This window comes from Lepidochelys olivacea, assembly GCF_965140295.1.
Source record: "Lepidochelys olivacea isolate rLepOli2 genome assembly, chromosome: 14".
Taxonomy (NCBI): Eukaryota; Metazoa; Chordata; order Testudines; family Cheloniidae; genus Lepidochelys; species Lepidochelys olivacea.
Window position 1 is genome coordinate 37748507 of NC_140424.1, and position 17427 is coordinate 37765933.

General features: G+C 43.0%; 1 protein-coding gene across 1 annotated transcript; it reads right to left on the bottom strand.

Annotated features, from left to right (window-relative positions):
* Positions 1–3425: 3425 nt before the first annotated feature.
* Positions 3426–4481, bottom strand: LOC311530588 (olfactory receptor 12D3-like; the record flags this gene model as incomplete). Its single annotated transcript, XM_084647403.1, is given in 2 exon segments — positions 3426–4412; positions 4416–4481. Coding segments are annotated over 2 exon segments (1053 nt in total).
* Positions 4482–17427: the final 12946 nt, after the last annotated feature.

A 17427-nucleotide genomic window follows, 5' to 3' on the forward strand; every position in this document is an offset into this window, starting at 1 on the left:
TGGGAATCCCTGGATTAATGGAATAACAACAGCTCTGCTAGCAAGGGAATCTGCACAGCTGCATGCACATCCTATACAGCACTTTAGAAAGATGGGAAAGCATCATTATCTTAATTCTACTAAAGGGAAACTGAAGCACGGATAGGGGATGTGACTTGTCCAAGGTCACACAGCAGGCCAGTGGGAGAGCCAAGAATAGAACCCAAGTGTCCTGATTTCTTCCCTTCCTCAGTAACCAGGGATCAGCTTTTCAAAAGGTCTTAAGTGACTTAGGAGCAAAATCCCACTGAAAGTCAGTGGGATCTGTGCAACTGCATCACCTCGATGTGCAGTATCTTCATGAATGATTGAGATAATGGCACACTTGTAAAATCTGAGGTCCCGGTGACCTCTCAAAGTCCCTTCCGGCCCTATGTTTTTATGATTCTCTGGTGTCTCACAAGGGGATTCAAAAAAGTCAGCATGCTCGGTGGCTCCTCGCTGAAGCTAGCCAATGGGGGAATCCAAGAAGAGGGTCATGTCTTAAGCCCCGCCCCACTCCTTGAGATAGGCGCCTGTGTCCAGGATGTGGGGAGGTGCCTCCCTCGGGCTGGGATTCTCAGCTGCAGCCTCTCTCTTGGTGTTTGGTGCCTATGGTGTTATCGCAAGAAGCCAGACAGGGGGCGGGGGGAGTAAACTTAACATAAATTTTAGCTCAGTGGTTAGGATATTCAAGTGGGATGTGTGAGACCCCGTTTCAAGTTCCTTCCTTCCTCAGGGGGAGTAGCGGATTCGCTACCTCCTAGGTTAGCGCTCTTATCACCAGGCTGAAGAGTCATCCTCATGCTTGGTCTCTCTCTCTCTCCCCCTCTGGCCCACGGATTCTTTCATTATTTATTTACCTATAGGAGCCTAATCTGGAAGGTGAGCTCCGAGTACGCTTACCAGATCAGGCTCCTCAGGCTGGTTAGATGGAGGAAGACTAGCTTCCCCTATTTTCTGCATCACTGTGGGCTCAGATGTCCAGATACCTGGCATGAGACTGCAGCGCTCATGCTCAGAGGCAGAATCATAGGTGCCTAGGGAACTTTTTCCTGAAAAAAATTAGGTTCCAAGCAAGTTGAGGCACCCCCAGGGTTTGGCGGCAGCTGAGCAGGGTTTTGTGATTCCCAGTGGGGCCTGATTCTGGGATTTAGGTGCCTAACATGGCAGATAGGCACCTAAGTTCTTTAGTGAATCTAGCCCATGATTGCCTAATTCTCATATTTCCCACTGAAACATTTTACTTTGGAAGGTCTCTAGGGGGCAGAGACTGGCTCTCACTATTTATTTTTTTCTACTTTGCCAAGTCATGGGGGGTTCTGATCTCATCTGATGCCTAAAGGTGTTAATGTAATAATAATAAATAATAATTAATAATTCAGCTAATGTTGCCCCACAGTTAGTAGAGATGAGAGAGTCCTGCTGTGCCATTTGTTCAGCTCCTTCCACCCATTTTTTCCATTGTGATTTCTCCTGTAGAATCAATCTTTCAGTGGCTAACACAGATTGTTCTCCCACATTACATAGTTCATTGCCATCTTTGCATTATGGTCAAGGGCCACGATTGTCCCCTACAACCTGTTTTTCATTGTCCAATGCAGACTGGCTGCTGCAGTTATATATTCCATTGCCAACTTCCCTTTGCAAGTACCACACAAAATCTGTGTTAAAACAGAGATCATGTTTTACATCAGTAAATTTGGGTAAAAAGCGTTGCAGGGATGTTGTAACTATACAAAGTTAAGTGTTAAAATCCAAGAACTTCCAAGTTAAGGTTAACTTAAATCCAAACATATTAAGGAATGAAAATGCACAGTTAAGCCACCAAAACAACCTTAATTCTGCCCTGTCACAATTTCTTCCAACTTCCCATCTAGTTAAAACAATTACACATTGCAAATAGGAAATATATGAATAATCTTTTTTTTTTATTTTTGTATGGTTCATAGCAATTTTCCCACCATTGTCCTTCAAAGTTACACTAGCAGCAGTCATTAAGATGGAGTCAAGGTTTAGAGAACATGTCCTTAATTTAGGATAGAATACATTCCAAGGGTTAATTTTCCCCCAAAAGCCCACAGGAAATTCAAAATTAAAGTTAAACAATATCCATATATGTTACAGCAAGAAATGATATTAGGGCACTCAAAGAAACTTAGCACTGCCCTGTAGTGACACCCTGAAGGGGAAAAAATGAGGGGAGAGGGGATATCTAATGTTTACTTAAAACTCTTGGAGTCCAAAAAGCCAAAAAGATTTTAATCATCATTTTAAGGGGGTTTATGTGTCTTTTTTTTAATTCATGTCCTTTCATGGAAGAGTTTTCTGTTCAGCAGTTTCTACAGGGCAAATTTCACCTCCTTGGGAGGTGGATAGATCTTGCGGTTCAGAATTGGGGTGACAACATTGTATATGTGGACGACCATAATGTTCCTTTCAGAGGAGACCCCAGGGGAGGAAGTCATGTAGTTGCCAAGGGTTGGTACATAGCATGGAGACACCATCAGGGGGTGGGAGGTGCAGGTAGAAAAGCCATTGGTCCTGCTTTCCCATGATTGTCCGGAGGAAGGAAATTAAGTAGAGGTACAGCAGGAAGCTGGGGACAAAAGAACCCAGTGTGAAGCTCCCAGTGATGATTTTGAGGAGGCTCTGGTTGAGGCGGGTGCTGCAGCAGGCCAGGCTCAGCAGGGGCTTGATGTCACAGAAGAACTCGTAGAAGCAGCTGAGGCACTAGAAACACAGCCAGGAAGTCCCATGACTGTTGCATCAGCATGTTCAGGGATGAAGTGGCCCAGGTGGCTGTGTGTTTAGTTGCCAGCTTTGAATACAAGCCAGAGTAGAGATTTCGACTGAAAGAAATTTGATTTATGATGAATAATGAGAGGAAACAAGAATTACAACTAATACATCAATGAATATTCAAACGTGGCCTATGTACAAAATTTCAGTGTGTTTTAACAATAAGAAAAGTTTGAAGAGTCTGTGACAGGGCAGAGTTAAGTTAGTTTGTGTGCCTGATCTGTGTATTTGCGGACCTTAACAGGGTTGGATTTTTTTTAAGTGAACTCTTAACCCTCAATTTCCAAGGTTTGTAGCACTTGGTTTTGGAATCTATGCAATATCTCTGTAAAGTAGGTCAATGTCAATTAATCATATGTACTGTAAACCTTTATACCAATTTTCTTTGGGAATAATATTTAATATTAATCTTCAAACATTTTCCCCCATAACAATTAGAGATGAAGAAATCCTAGGAGGACATTTTTCCATCTCCATCTTCGTCACTGCAAGAATGTCTCCTACAGTCTATTTTTCCAGGGGATAAAGAAGATAGATCCCCTACATTATAATTCCCTTGGTCAACATCTCTCCTTTTCACTCAAAACAAGAAGCAGTCATTTGATTCAGTTCCTTTCAGGGAAGAGTTTTCTAGTGACAAATTTCCTGGTGGCATATTTCACCTCACTGTTCCTCAGGGTGTAGATGAAGGGATTCAGAGCTGGGGTCATGACACTGTACACTAGCGTGATGATCATCTCTTCTCCTTTGGAGCTTCCTGAAGAAGGACCCATGTAGGCGAACATCACTGTCCCATAGTACAGTGCTATCACGGTGAGGTGGGAGGTGCAAGTGGAGAAGGCCCTTCTCCTGCTTTCCCATGACAGGACCTTCAGGAAGAGGAAGGAGATGATGTAGAGGTAGGAGAGGAGCGTGATGATGAACAGACTCATACCGATAATCCCAGTGACTATGTGGAGGAGGCTCAGGTTGAGGCGGGTGCTGCTACAGGCCAGGCTCAGCAGGGGCTTGATGTCGCAGAAGAAGTGGTGGATACGGTTGGGACCACAGAAGTGCAGCTGAGAGGTCATGACCGTGTGCATCAGGGCATACAGGAAGCCAGTGGCCCAGGTGGCTGCTGCCAGCAGCAGGCAGACCTGTGGGCTCATGACCAGTGTGTAGCGCAGTGGGTTGCAGATGGCCACGTAGCGGTCGTAGGCCATGACAGCCAGCAGCATAGCCTCACTGCTGCCCAGGAAATGGAAGAAATGGAGCTGTGCCAGGCAGCTGGTAAAGGAGATGGTCTGGCGCCCCGAAAGGAAGCCGGCCAACATCTTGGGCACAGTGACTGTGGAGTAGAAGATGTTTAGGCTGGAGAGATTTCCCAGGAAGAAGTACATGGGGGTGTGAAGCCGGGGCTCGGCCAGTACCACAGCCACAACGGCTCCATTCCCCAGCACGCTGGCCATGTAGAGCAGCAGGAAGAGGGCAAAGAGATAGCACTGCAGACCCCTCACATTGGTAAGGCCCAGGAAAATGAACTCGCTCACCTCTGTCTTGTTCTCCATCCCTGCAGGAGGAAGAGGACAAAGCAGCAGAAAGTAAAAGCAGCTTCAAGTTCCACTTCCCTCTATGTTGCAGACCCTGTTCCCAATGCAATGCATTGGGTTGGAGTCAGACATTTTGTGGTAGACTGTTTTCTTTCTGCAGTCATAGGTACATTCTGTACCCAGATATAATTGTATAGTAAAAAGGAGCAAAATAATTACTGAATTTTGCATTTCTTTGTGAAGCTGAGATAGATAGATAGATAGATAGATAGATAGATAGATAGATAGATAGATAGATAGATTTCTTTGTGAAGCTGAGATAGAGAGAGAGAGAGAGAGAGAGATTTGATTTTCTATCACTGCAGGTGTAAGAGAAATGTGTAAAAGTAGACATATTAATCATACTACTTTGCAGTTGAAAAAGCATCTTCCATCCCATGTTGAAATGGGACTGCAAAGTGCCCTACTCTCATGCATTAAACCTGACCATGGTCCTTGATAAATTTATTTTCAGCAGTTCCTAAAAGGTGAAGGTTCTTCCATAAACACTATGCATATCTGATATTGGGGCAATAGCCACATGGAAAGAAGTCATTCCAGCAAAGCACAGATCTCAGGGTGTTTTAGATTTTTTGCAAAAAGGGTCCCAATCCAGATATTTTAATTGAACTACCATGAAAAAAAATCAAATATTGTTCAGAGTTTACATCCCACTGGTTTTCATTGCCCCTTCTGTGAGATTTTTGGGGGGAAATGTTTAATACTCCTGTTGTTATTATTACTATTATTAATTTATTTCTATTACCCACCACTCTCACTGGAACGAATGGGAGGGGCATGTAGAGAAGAATGGACATGCTAAGAGTAGAACTGGGGATCACCTGTAGCATCTAGGATTCATTGTTGCAGTTCAGGGCCACTGCACCTGTATTCTCCCCTGGTGGTCCACTCAAGGCCTCATTTTGGGCTCCTGGCTCCTCAGCTGTCACCTTTCTTAGGTAGAGAACCACGTCTCTCCCCTTCATGGCCAGGCTTTTTCCAGGCTGAAGTTCTCTGCCTACACTGGGATATTCCCAGCAAGCCAGACTGCCTAAACATGCCAGCTCCAGTGCTTTGTTTTCTCTCCAAAGGCTATGAACAGCTTAATGGCTCACACTTATGTTACCAGAGTAGCAGCCGTGTTCGTCTGTATTCGCAAAAAGAAAAGGAGCTCACGAAAGCTCATGCTCAAATAAATTGGTTGGTCTCTAAGGTGCCACAAGTCCTCCTTTTCTTTTTGTCATTACATAATTATTGTCTAACCCCCGCCCTATAAATTTCCCACAGCTGTGAACATTTAAATTGATAAAAATGTTTACAAATAAACATTGATATTATCCATCAAAAATATATTTTAAAAAAAAAACAAAATATGATTTTTTCCAAGCCTAGTTATACAGGATGTCAGACTAGATCATAACAATGGTCCCTTCTGGCTTTAAAATTCATGAATCTATGAAACCTATGCCACCTTCTTAAACATGTTGTGTTTTGAAACTCCTAGTCTAGAAGCCTACCTTAATTTACTGGAGGATAGACAAGTTTCCCAAGCATTGGCTGTTAGGGCGACTTGCATTTCTGGAGTCAGGAGCTTTTCAAAAGGCGTCTGAGGCAGTTTGAAAATCCTACCCTTGGCAACTCTCTCGTGCTGTTCCCTCAAAGCTCAGCCATGGGCCGCTTTGGTCCTCTTTGTAATGGAAACAATAACAGTGACTGGAGTCAAAGGGCGCTGAAGAGAACTAGCAGGAATATCTGTCTCTTCAGAATAGAAGAGAGATGCAAGCTCCTGTTGAATGAACTTCTGGACGGTGTGCTGAATCTGTTGAACAAATGAACCTTTTTATCATATTCACAGTCTGAATCACAGGGGGAAACCAATTTCCATTCTCTAGATGGCTCCTCTGGGGCAGAATCACTGAACCATGTGAGGGTTACTGGTCTGTGCATAACAAGCCAAGACTTCCCTACAGAGAACAAAGTCAAGCATTATTGTGTAGACAGGAACTGCTGGGAAAATAAATAAATAAAGCAGAAATCCTAAGGGAGTTAGGCACTCAGCTTGCTTTCAATACATTTGAATATCCCAGGCTAAAAAAATAAAACCCTGGTTAGCAAATATTGTTGTTGGGTTCATTTATTTTTTATTGTTATTTTTACTAAAACCACGGAACTGTTCCACCATGATTCTGAATTTGGTTGACTGTGATTAATCGTTCCATTAGACCGTGAAGGGTTAAAACAGATTTAGCAAATTAGATGCAATTTTGCAGGGGGTATAGTATTTATGAACAGAACCAAAGCAACTCAGAGCATCGGTGTGGCAAAGAAGTGAGCAAATTGCTGCAGTCTACCATGTTTTGGTAATGACTTGTACCTGGAAGACTTCATCCCCTACAGACATGACTGAGAATGTGATGGAAATTTTTCAGATGAAAAGTAGAAAAATGGCCTTTGTTACGCCCTCACTGAAGTCCACTGGAGTTTTTTCAAGATTTTCCTATTCAAACTGCTAATCTGTCAACCCCCAGATACCAAAGCCTTGTTGGAGGAGTTGAGGAAGATTCTAATATGTGTCTGACATGGTGATGACATTCAGAAGACTTCATTGTGTTCGGAGACTTTGACACCATTGTTGCGATTCCCTCCAAGACCTTTCCACTTGGCTTATCCAGAACACCTCATCCAGTTCTGGGAGAACGCTGTATCCAGTTCTCTGGGATCCAAAAAGACCCACCTCATTTCAACTCCAACGCATCACTAAAGTTTTCTTATTAGGCATGTAAAAGCTCTTTGTCCATGCTGGCCAGGCCCAGATGCAAGGGGTTTAGGTACAAGGTGATACCACAATTCCAATTCATATCACACACTACACAGTTAAGATACAGCTTTCCTAGCTACTAACATCTATACGTCTTGTATGTAAGGACCAAGAACTTTGCAAATTTTGTACACACCAATCACTTTGCAGATTGTCTAAGGCAATCTTACCAGTTCAGGGCGTTCCTGACTGCTTTATTTATTATTAACATACCCACAATAGTTAGTTTAGTTAGCTTCTGCCTCCCTCATTTACTATAAACATATTCACAATAGTTATATAAGCAATGACTTCTTCAGACTTAACCAAAGAGGAGTCCTTGTGGCACCTTAGAGACTAACAAATTTATCTGGGCATAAGCTTTTGTGGGATATAACCACTTCATCAGATGCATGGAGTGAAAAATACAGTAAGCAGGCATAAATATACAGCACACGAAATATGGGAGTTGCCTTACCAAGTGGGGGGTCAGTGCTAATGAGACCAATTCAATCATGGTGGATGTGGCCCATTCCCAACAGCTGACAAGAAGGTGTGAGTATCAACAGAGGGAAAGTTATTTTTTTGTAGTGACCCAGCCACTCCCAGTCTTTATTCAGGCCTAATCTGACGGTGTCAAATTTGCAAATTAATTCCAGTTCTGCAGTTTCTCGTTGAAGTCTGTTTTTGAAGGTTTTTTTTGAAGAATGTCCACTTTTAAATCTCTTATTGAGTGTCCAGGGAGATGGAAATGCTCTCCTACTGGTTTTTGAAAGTTACAATTCTTGATGTCTGATTTGTGTCCATTTATTCCTTTGCGTAGAGACTGTCCGGTTTGGCCAATGTACATGGCAGAGAGGCATTGCTGGTACATGATGGCATATATCACATTGGTAGTTGTGCAGGTGAATGAGCCCCTAATGGTGTGGCTGATGTGGTTGTGTCCTATGTCGGTATCCCTTGAATAGATATGCAGTCAGAGTTGGCAACGGGGTTTGTTGCAGGGATCGGTTCCTGGGTTAGTGTTTCTGTTGTGTGGTGTGTGGTTGCCAGTGAGGAATTTCTTCAGGTTGGGGGGCTGTCTGTAAGTGAGGACTGGCCTGTCTCCCAAGATCTGTGAGAGTGAGAGATCATCCTTCAGGATGGTTGTAGGTCCTTCATGATGCACTGGAGAGGTTTTAGTTGGGGGCTGTAGGTGATGGTTAGTAGTGTTCTGTTACTTTCTTTGTTGGCCTTTCCTGTAGTAGGTGACATCTGGGTACCCTTTTGGCTCTATCAATCTGTTTCTTCATTTCCCCAGGTGGGTATTGTAGTTTTAAGAATGCTTGATAGAGATCCTGTAGGTGTATGTCTCTGTCTGAGGGACTGGAGCAAATCTGGTTATATCTTAGGGCTTGGCTGTAGACAATGGATCGTGTGATGTTGTCTGGATGAAAGCTGGAAGCATGTAGGTAAGTATAGCGGGCAGTAGGTTTCCGTTATAGGGTAGTGTTTATGTGACCATCATTTATTTGCACTATAGTGTCCAGAAAGTGGATCCCTTGTGTGGACTGGTCCAGGCTGAGGTTGATGGTGGGGTGGAAATTATTGAAATCCTGGTGGAATTCCTCAAGGGCCTCCTTTCGATGGGTCCAAATGATGAAGATGTCATCAAAGTAGCACAAGTAGAGTAGGGACGGTAGGGGATGAGAGCTGAGGAAGCGTTGTTCTAAGTCAGCCATAAAAATGTTGGCATACTGTGGGGCCATGCGGGTACCCATAGGAGTGCCGCTGACTTAAAGGTATAAGTCATCCCCAGATCTGAAATAGTTGTGGGTGGGGACAAGGTCACAAAGCTCAGCCACCAGGTTTGCCGTGACATTATCAGGAATATTGTTCCTGGCGGCTTCTTTGTGTGGAATGTTGATGTAAAGAGCTTCTAAATCCATAGTGGCTAGGATGGTGTTTTCTGGAAGATCACCACATAGCTAGAAAATCCTGCTACCAGAATGCCAATGCCTGAGATGATAGGGCATCTAGGATTCCCAGGTTTATGGATCTTGGGTAGTAGGCAGAATACCTCTGGTCAGGACTCTAGGAGTTTGTCAGTGTAGATTTGTTACTCTGCTTCTTCAGGGAGTTTCTAGAACAGATGGTGCTTTTTCTTTTCGTAGCTATGAGTGACATTAATCTATTGAGAGATCTTTCCTGTTAATATAGCCAAAAAGGAGACTGTACTAGTTAAATGAATGAACTGAGTTCTTCTTCTTCTTCTTCTTCTTCTTCTTCTTCTTCTTCCTGTTCTTAAGGGGTTGAATAAAGAAGGATTGAGGGGTAGAGTAATGTGCCTTTTAAGCACATTAGGTCAGTTTGTGAATGAAAGTAGCAGATCTGGAAAGAAAAAGAAATGGTTTTTATTAGCTCATAACAGATTTAAGGCTGGAGTTGACTTGTAGTGTCTAAAGCAGAGAGGTGGGGATGATCCAAAATGGATCATGATGGGGTTGATCCCCTCAGACACTCTGACACTGCACAGACAGTGGCTTATCCAACCTAGTTTCCTTTAACATGTTATGGGCTGTGCATGTTATGGGTGCAAATGCTCAAAGTTGTGATGGTTCTTGGAGCTTCCAGACACATTGACCAGAATTTTCAGAAGGTCTCACACCCATCACTAGAGCCAGGGTTTCAGAAGAACTCGGCTCCCAGTTAGGCACTAAAATCTTTCACCAGATTTTCAGAAGGGCTCAATACACTGAGTGCTGAGTTCTTTTGGAAAAAAGCTTGTCAAGATTGTGGGAGCTGCTTTCTTGTCTATGTGGCCCACATTGCTGGAGTTTGAGGTTCACCATTGTTTTCTCATCATGCTGTGTCTGTATTCTGCCTCAGCTCTGGTGTCCATCTTTTATTCTCATAAGAAATCAGCAGGGAGACTAAAACACCATAGAACTCACAGGGCTCCCGGAAACCTGCACATTTGGCTCAGGGTGAATGTGTAGACAAATCATCTGTGCTGTAGAAGGGCTCTGGGAGTTGAAAGAGTTGTGAATTTAACCCTGTAGGTCTCAGGCGTAATCTGAAACTGTTTCAAAACCAATTCCTTAAAGATACCATAGTTTGAAGCATCAACAATAGGCATCTTATTGAATATGTCCTGAGCTCTCCCTGGCAATTTGGCAACCAAAGTAGCCATCGTCTGATCCTCAGGAATCGCATGGAGAGGGCACAGTCTCGCAAAGGTGATGAAATACTTGGCAACATCACTGGATTCGTTATATGGTGGACATAACTGTTCCCATGTATGGATCTTTGGGGAAGTGGAGCCAGTTGCTGAAGGGTTCTGCCTCTTCCACTCCATTACAGCCAGTTCACGCTTTTGGGTCCCAATTTGGGCCTGTATTTCTTGGTCTTTTAACTTCAGGGCTTGTTGCCTTTCTCTCTTTCCTTCTCCTCCTGAGCTTCCTGCCTCTCTTCTTGAGCAGCTTCTTGGGCTAACCTCTGGCCTTCCATGGCTCTTTCGTGAGCAGCTTTTGTCCCCAGGCAAATTGCGCATCAATCTCCATTTCTCTTAATTCCATCTGTCTTTTATGTTCATTTTCCTTCTCAGCAATCTGCAACCTGTGCACTTCTAGCTTCTTCTCAGCCTCACTCTCACTCATTTTGCTGATTTTCCTGCCTCTATTTCCCTTCCCTGAAAGAAGCAAACACAAAATAACAAACCAGTAGCCACTTTGTCTGTTCTCCAGCCAGCACATGTAAAACTCACTTAAAATCATTACCAGTGTCTCAAAGCAATCAGCTGTATAAATATCCTGGTCTACTACGCCATTGTGATGGGTTCGCTCACAGAGATCCCCTTAGGACTGTCACCTGATGTGCTGAAATTACCTCTGAGCCCATTTTCCCTGCCAGCTTGGGACTCCAGAACCCTGCCTTGTTGAGCCAAACATGCTAGCCTGCTGCAACACAGACCCAGGGTCTGGCCCACACCCCCAAAGCTGCAGACTTTAACTAAAAACAGCTCAGCACCTGTCTCCAGCTCCCAGACACCCAGCTCCCAATGGGATCCAAACCCCAGATAAATCCGTTTTACTCTAAATGAAGTTTATACAGGGTAAATTCATAAATTGTTCACCCTCTATATCAGCTCTTTGCTCCTCCAGGTATTAATCACTTACTCTGGGTTTATTAAGAAACAAAAGTTATTTTATTAAGTATAAAAAGTAGGATTTAAGTGGTTTCAAGTAATAACAGACAGAATAAAATAAGTCACAAAGCAAAATAAAACAAAACACTCAAGCCGAAGCCTAATACATTAAGAAACCAATTACACGTAATATCTCACCCTCAGAGACGTTTTGCTTGGGTTCAGGTTGTGATACTGAGCACAGGGGTTCCTTCACTCTCTCTTCTTGTACCTTCTATAGTGGGGAATTGATCAGCTTCCGAAACTGTAGAGAAAGTAGCCTTAGAAAGCCAAGTGGAGCTGACTGAAAACTGCAATAAACATTCAGGTTCACCCTAGATCAATATCCCCACCCCCCCACCCCAATTTTCTCGGTGAAACAAAACAAAAAAATCATTTTCAGAAGAACTTAACTCCCATTCAGGCACCAAACGCTTTTGCAAGATTTCCAGAAAGGCTCACCACACTGAGTGCTGAGCTATTTTGGGGCAGGGTGGGGGGAAGCCAGTACCAACTGTGAGCGCTGGCTGTTTGACTATGTGCGGGAGTTTGAGGTTCGTCCTAAAGCTGAGTGTCTGTATTCTGCCTCTATCCTATATCTGACCACCTTTTTATTCCCCTAATACGTGAGCAGGGAGACTAGAACACCTCAGACCTCACAGGGTTCTAGGAAACCTGCAACTTTAGGGTGATTGTGTTTAAAAACCAGATGTGCTGTAGTTGTTGAAAGAGAGATGCCATCTTGGTGTCCCTGAGCGGCTCATCAAATATTGAAGGAAACTAGGGTGGAGAGAGGACTTTTTTTCCATAGTGTCAGGATGGCTGAGTAGTCTAAGGTGCCAGACTTAAGGCTCTGTCTTTCCTGTACTTGGGTTTTCTGGTCTCCCTATGGAGACGTGGGTTCAAATCCCACTCCTGATAGAAGCTCTTTATTCTACCTGAAGAAATGGCCTTATTTCAATCTCTCTCGTAACATTTGAAGAGCGCTTGCTTAGGACTTTTGTTGGAATACCAGCAAGAGAAGTTAGAGGGAATTTTAAATACCTTCAGAATCTGTTTGCTAGCTGGAGAGTGAAGGAACCAGGAAAGAAGGCAAATGTCAGAAAACGAACCTCAGTGGGCAAAGAAACTTCCTCAGTGCTCCTTCTTCACTCTCTGTGCCTTCGAGAAGCTTTCTTGCCCAGCCCGACTAGCTCAGTCGGTAGAGCATGAGACTGTAAAATGCCAGTGTCGACAAGCCCTGAGGCTCTATTAAATGTGCCTTCTCAGTCCTTTTGTCTTCTTTCAGTCCATTTCCTTTCCTTTCTCAAATACATCCATAAATTCTATGCTTGCCTCCTCTTTATTTTTCCTTTCATGAAACTTTAACGTCTAAAGGAGGGAGTTAGCCTGCATTCTGGGGAGAGGAACAAACCATCATTTGGGAGATTACCAGCTACTTAACCGATATGAGAATAGAAGAAAAGGAGGACTTGTGGCACCTTAGAGACTAAGAATAAGACCTTAGAGAATAGAAGAATCCCAGCCCTTTGTCCTGCATATATAGTTCCCAGCCAGCAGTTTTCTCTCTGTTTTGTTTCTTTTGAGATAACTACAAACAACCTCATGTCCCTTTTTCATGTCAGAGAAATCTGTCGACTGATTAGGACATTTCCCTTCCTTTCCTAACTAGGCAGGGTCGGGGTGTGAGGAATGAGAAAATAACAATTAGAAATTTTTAAGCCAGCCTTTTAACACACAACACCACTTTCCCTTTTGAAATAACATTATTTCCTTAGCCCTTTTTAACACTCAACCTCTTCTTCTTCTTCTTCAGGTGATGTTACCACAAACTCTGAGCTACTAATTTCCTTAATGTGCCCTGGATGTTTTTAGCCCAGTAAATTCGTACAAAATAGAAACAGAAAACAAATTAAAACCATTTCCAATATTATAAATTGAGGATACGTCTTTTTTCTTTTTTTAAACAAAATAGTTTTTTTGCCATCTTGTTTTACTTTCCAACGGGTTTTGGTAAAATCATCACAAATTCCGTGAGGGGGGTTAGAGACAGGTACAAGGAAGCCATACAATGTGGTCCAGCCGATAAGCGGAGGGCTCATATGTCCAACTCGAGGCTTGAACTCACAACCCTGACATTAAGAGTCTCATGCTTTACGACTGAGCGAGAGCACTCTTGAGAGGCACGCTCACAGTGCAGAAGGAGCCCTAAGGAAGTTTCTTTGTGAGCTGAGATTCTTTTTCCAATGTTTCCCTCCTTTCTTTGTTCCTTTGCTCTCCAGCTAGCAAACAGGGGCTATTAGAAGGCTGGTTAGATGCTGGTTTCTAGACCAGAGAGCTGGGGTTGATTTACCAGCTGGTCAGAGAAACCAGCGCAGGAGGGTGGAATTTAGTGTTCTCCTACCAGCGGGAGGTGCTCTTTCACTCACATAGTGAGGGAGAGTCAGAAAAAGCTTCTCAGCTCCTAGAGAGGGGGCAGACAAGCCAGTTCCCCCCAAGCCACACAGGCATTTCTGCAGGACATCAGACCCCCTGCGCAGAAGCTCCTCAAAGGAAATCTCAAAGAAGGGAACAACTGTTCGCCTTAAGAGGTGGGTGAGCTGGACCTCAGGAATGGAAGAGGCAAATGGTCAGTTTCTCCCTGATGGTTACTTCCAAATTCCATGGTCTATAAAGTGGAATGAAAGGTTTGGGATGAATATTTGATGGACTGAAATGTTTTGGTTGACCCAAAATAATGTTTTGGTTTTGTTTCAACAAGAACATTGGAAAAAATATTCATCTTGGGTCAAGCTGAATGTCTCTTATTGTCATTGTAAATGTGGTTAGGCTAGCAAGCAAGGGGAAGAATGATTTGCACGTCTATGTGTGTAAAAGGCCATGCAGCCTGGACTTCGAGGTGCACAGTGGAAACCTGCCCGCATTCTGCTGCTAGTCAGTGGGGAGCTTTGATTTTTATATGGTCACCAAAGCCCTTCCCAACATCATGTAGAAGAAGAGGGAATCGGGAAACAAATGTGGATTTCTTCAATTTGCAAGTGAAGAACAAACTAAGATTTTTTTACTGTGAAATTAACTTCCCTGGCTGGAAATTAATTTCCCTGGCTTCTTCAAGGTTCATATTTGTTAAGTAGCTGGCAATCTCCCAAATGAGTCTAGTCCTTCCCTCAAAATGCAGGGTAAACCCTCCCATCAGACCTTAACATTTCATGAAAGCAAAAAATAACAAGGAAGAAAGCTTGATAAAGGACTTGGAAAGAAAGAAAACACAAAGAATACGAAGCAAAACAAGACATTGTTTCTGCCCGGTTTCGAACCGGGGACCTTTCGTGTGTGAGACGAACGTGATAACCACTACACTACAGAAACCACTTGAGGCAAGCATTTGGCCCATTTCATACAGTTTTCTTAGTAGCCACTGCATCCGCTATCATTGTTTCTCTTTGAAAAACAGGAAAATAAAGTACACCAGTAGCTTCTTTTTTAACTCAAACAACCCAAACTGCAATAGCTCCTCCAATTTCCCCTTCTCACAAGGAGACAAAACACAGGAAAGCTCCCAACCAAGAAAGCTCACTTTCACTTCACTTTCCCATGGACATTCCCTGTCAACTCCCAGGCATAACAATGCAACACTCCTAAATGCACTACAAGAAAGATGAGGGAGGGAAACCTGCAGGTACTTAGATCCCTCCAGCTTCGAATGAAACCACTTCTGGGGAAGGGTCTGGCTTACCCAGGAGGACAAGGAGATGAAACATGGACTTGCCTGTGCTGTGCAAAATAGCATGATCCCGGAGCCCAGGTGGGGCCAGGCTCAGCACTTTGCCTGCTTCCTGCCTGCACAGAGTTGACAAACTGGGGGCAGACAAAGCTGAGAGCCCTGATATACGGTTTGAGAACTGCAAAACTAAGCATCTCTGATGGTATCTTCTAGACTGAGCACTGAGTCCCATTGGGTAGATAGAAAGATTAACCTCCATAATCTATACAGAATATATAATCTATATTTATATAACCCCATAAAATTGGGTCCCTAATCCATGAACTATTGGAACTCATTTACAAAACGTTTCTTAAACATTCCATGAATATATTGTCTCCTACTATAGAATTAGAATTTATCATCCCTATTCTGTGATGAGAGATCTTTGAGCTATAATGTATCTTAATTAAAAATATCTTTAGAGAGGTTTTTTTCCTCAAAATGCATTTTATCCAAAAAAATCCAATTTAAATAATAAAATCCAATTTTTTAATTTTATTTTTTTTTAATCATTGATTTTTATCCACCCTGGAAAGTAGCCTTAGAAAGGGTAGAGAAGTTGACCAAAAAAAAAAATCCCAACTCACGTCCCTTATGGTCTACTACAGAGGTAGTCAATTATTTTTTGTCAAGGTTCAAATTTCTTGGTCAAGGTATAGAAAAGGTCCAGACTCCAGAGAAAATAATTTTTAAAAATGATAATAATAATAATAAGTAAAGAAAAAGATTTCAGGGTCCATTCAAAAGTGTCTGGTGATCCAGATTTGACCTAGGCCTGGTTAGGGTTCTCTTTGCTGCTGCCTTGGTTCCATCCTCAATCAGAGAAAGAAAATTTTCAACACAATTCTCCTTTCATTCTTCACTGCGAATTAAAAGAAACACAGCCCTTTCCCCCCCAGTAGCTTATTATCTGGCCTTTTTTTTGCCCTGTCCCTTATAAACAGCACAAAAAAGGGCATTTTTAAAAAAGCAAAGATTTTGAGATGGGGGAGAACTGGCTGATTCCGACTGCCCATCTCAATTCACTCGTGTGCATAACTGAATGAATCTCTTTGGATACACAGCAATACTGCAGCATAAATCTGATTCAATGGATATACTAGAAGTGATATTGTCTAAATAACAGAAACAGCAATATCCACAAGAGGTCACAGACTCGTCGGAGATTGGTTTGAGCTGACAAAGAGGCATGGCCCATTTTTCTGCTAGGAATTAAACTTCTTTGTTCCATTTTTTCTGCTTTGAGTCTTATTTCCTCACTTCTCAGGTAGTGTGGTGTCAGGTTTCCTTCCCCACTCTGAACTCTGAGGTACAGATGTGGGGACCCGCATGAAAGACCCCCTAAGCTTATTCTTACCAGCTTAGGTTAAAGCTTCCCCAAGGCACAGATTCCTTTCTTGCCTTGTGATCACTGCCATCACCAAGTGATTTAACAAACAATCAGGGAAAGGACCACTTGGAGTCCTATTCCCCCAAAATATTCCCCCACGCCCTACACCCCCTTTCCTGGGGAAGGCTTGAGCATATATCCTCGCCAATTGGTTACAAAGGGACTACAGACCCAAACCCCTGGGTCTTAGAACAATGGAAAAATCAGTCCGGTTCTTAAAAGAAGGATTTTATTGAAAGAAAAGGAAAAGGAATCACCTCTGTAAAATCAGGATGGTAAATACTTTACAGGGTAATCAGATTCAAAACACAGAGAATTCCCCTCTAGGCAAAACTTTAAGATACAAAAAAACCGGGATAAACCGTCCTTTGCCTGACTGTTTGTTAAATCACTTGGTGGTGGCAGCAATCCCAAGGCAGGAAAGGAATCTGTGCCTTGGGGAAGTTTTAACCCAAGCTGATAGAAATAAGCTTAGCAAGTCTTTCATGCAGGTCCCCACGTCTGTACCCTAGAGTTCAGAGTGGGGAGGGAACCCTGATATGTGGCTAGCAAACACTCAGGTGGGTGAGATAATATCTTTCACTGCACCAGTTTCTGTTGGTGAGAAAAACAAGCTTTCCTGGGACCTGCATGGCTATAACTACATTGCAAACCCTCATAAGACATGAATGGGTTCTTCTTTCACACTAGAATGCATCACTTTTGGTGTTACGCCAAGAACTATTTATTAGCCCACATAACCATTTCTTCTCTGCATTTTGAGATTATCTTTTGGGTGTAATGCCATCACTGATGAAAATTCCAAATGGCCAATTAGCAACCACCAACATAAAGAACAGACAATTATTAATCTGCCCCACTCCTAGCCCTGCCCTAGATCTCTGCAATGGTTTAGAAAATATTTTCACATAGATATTTGCG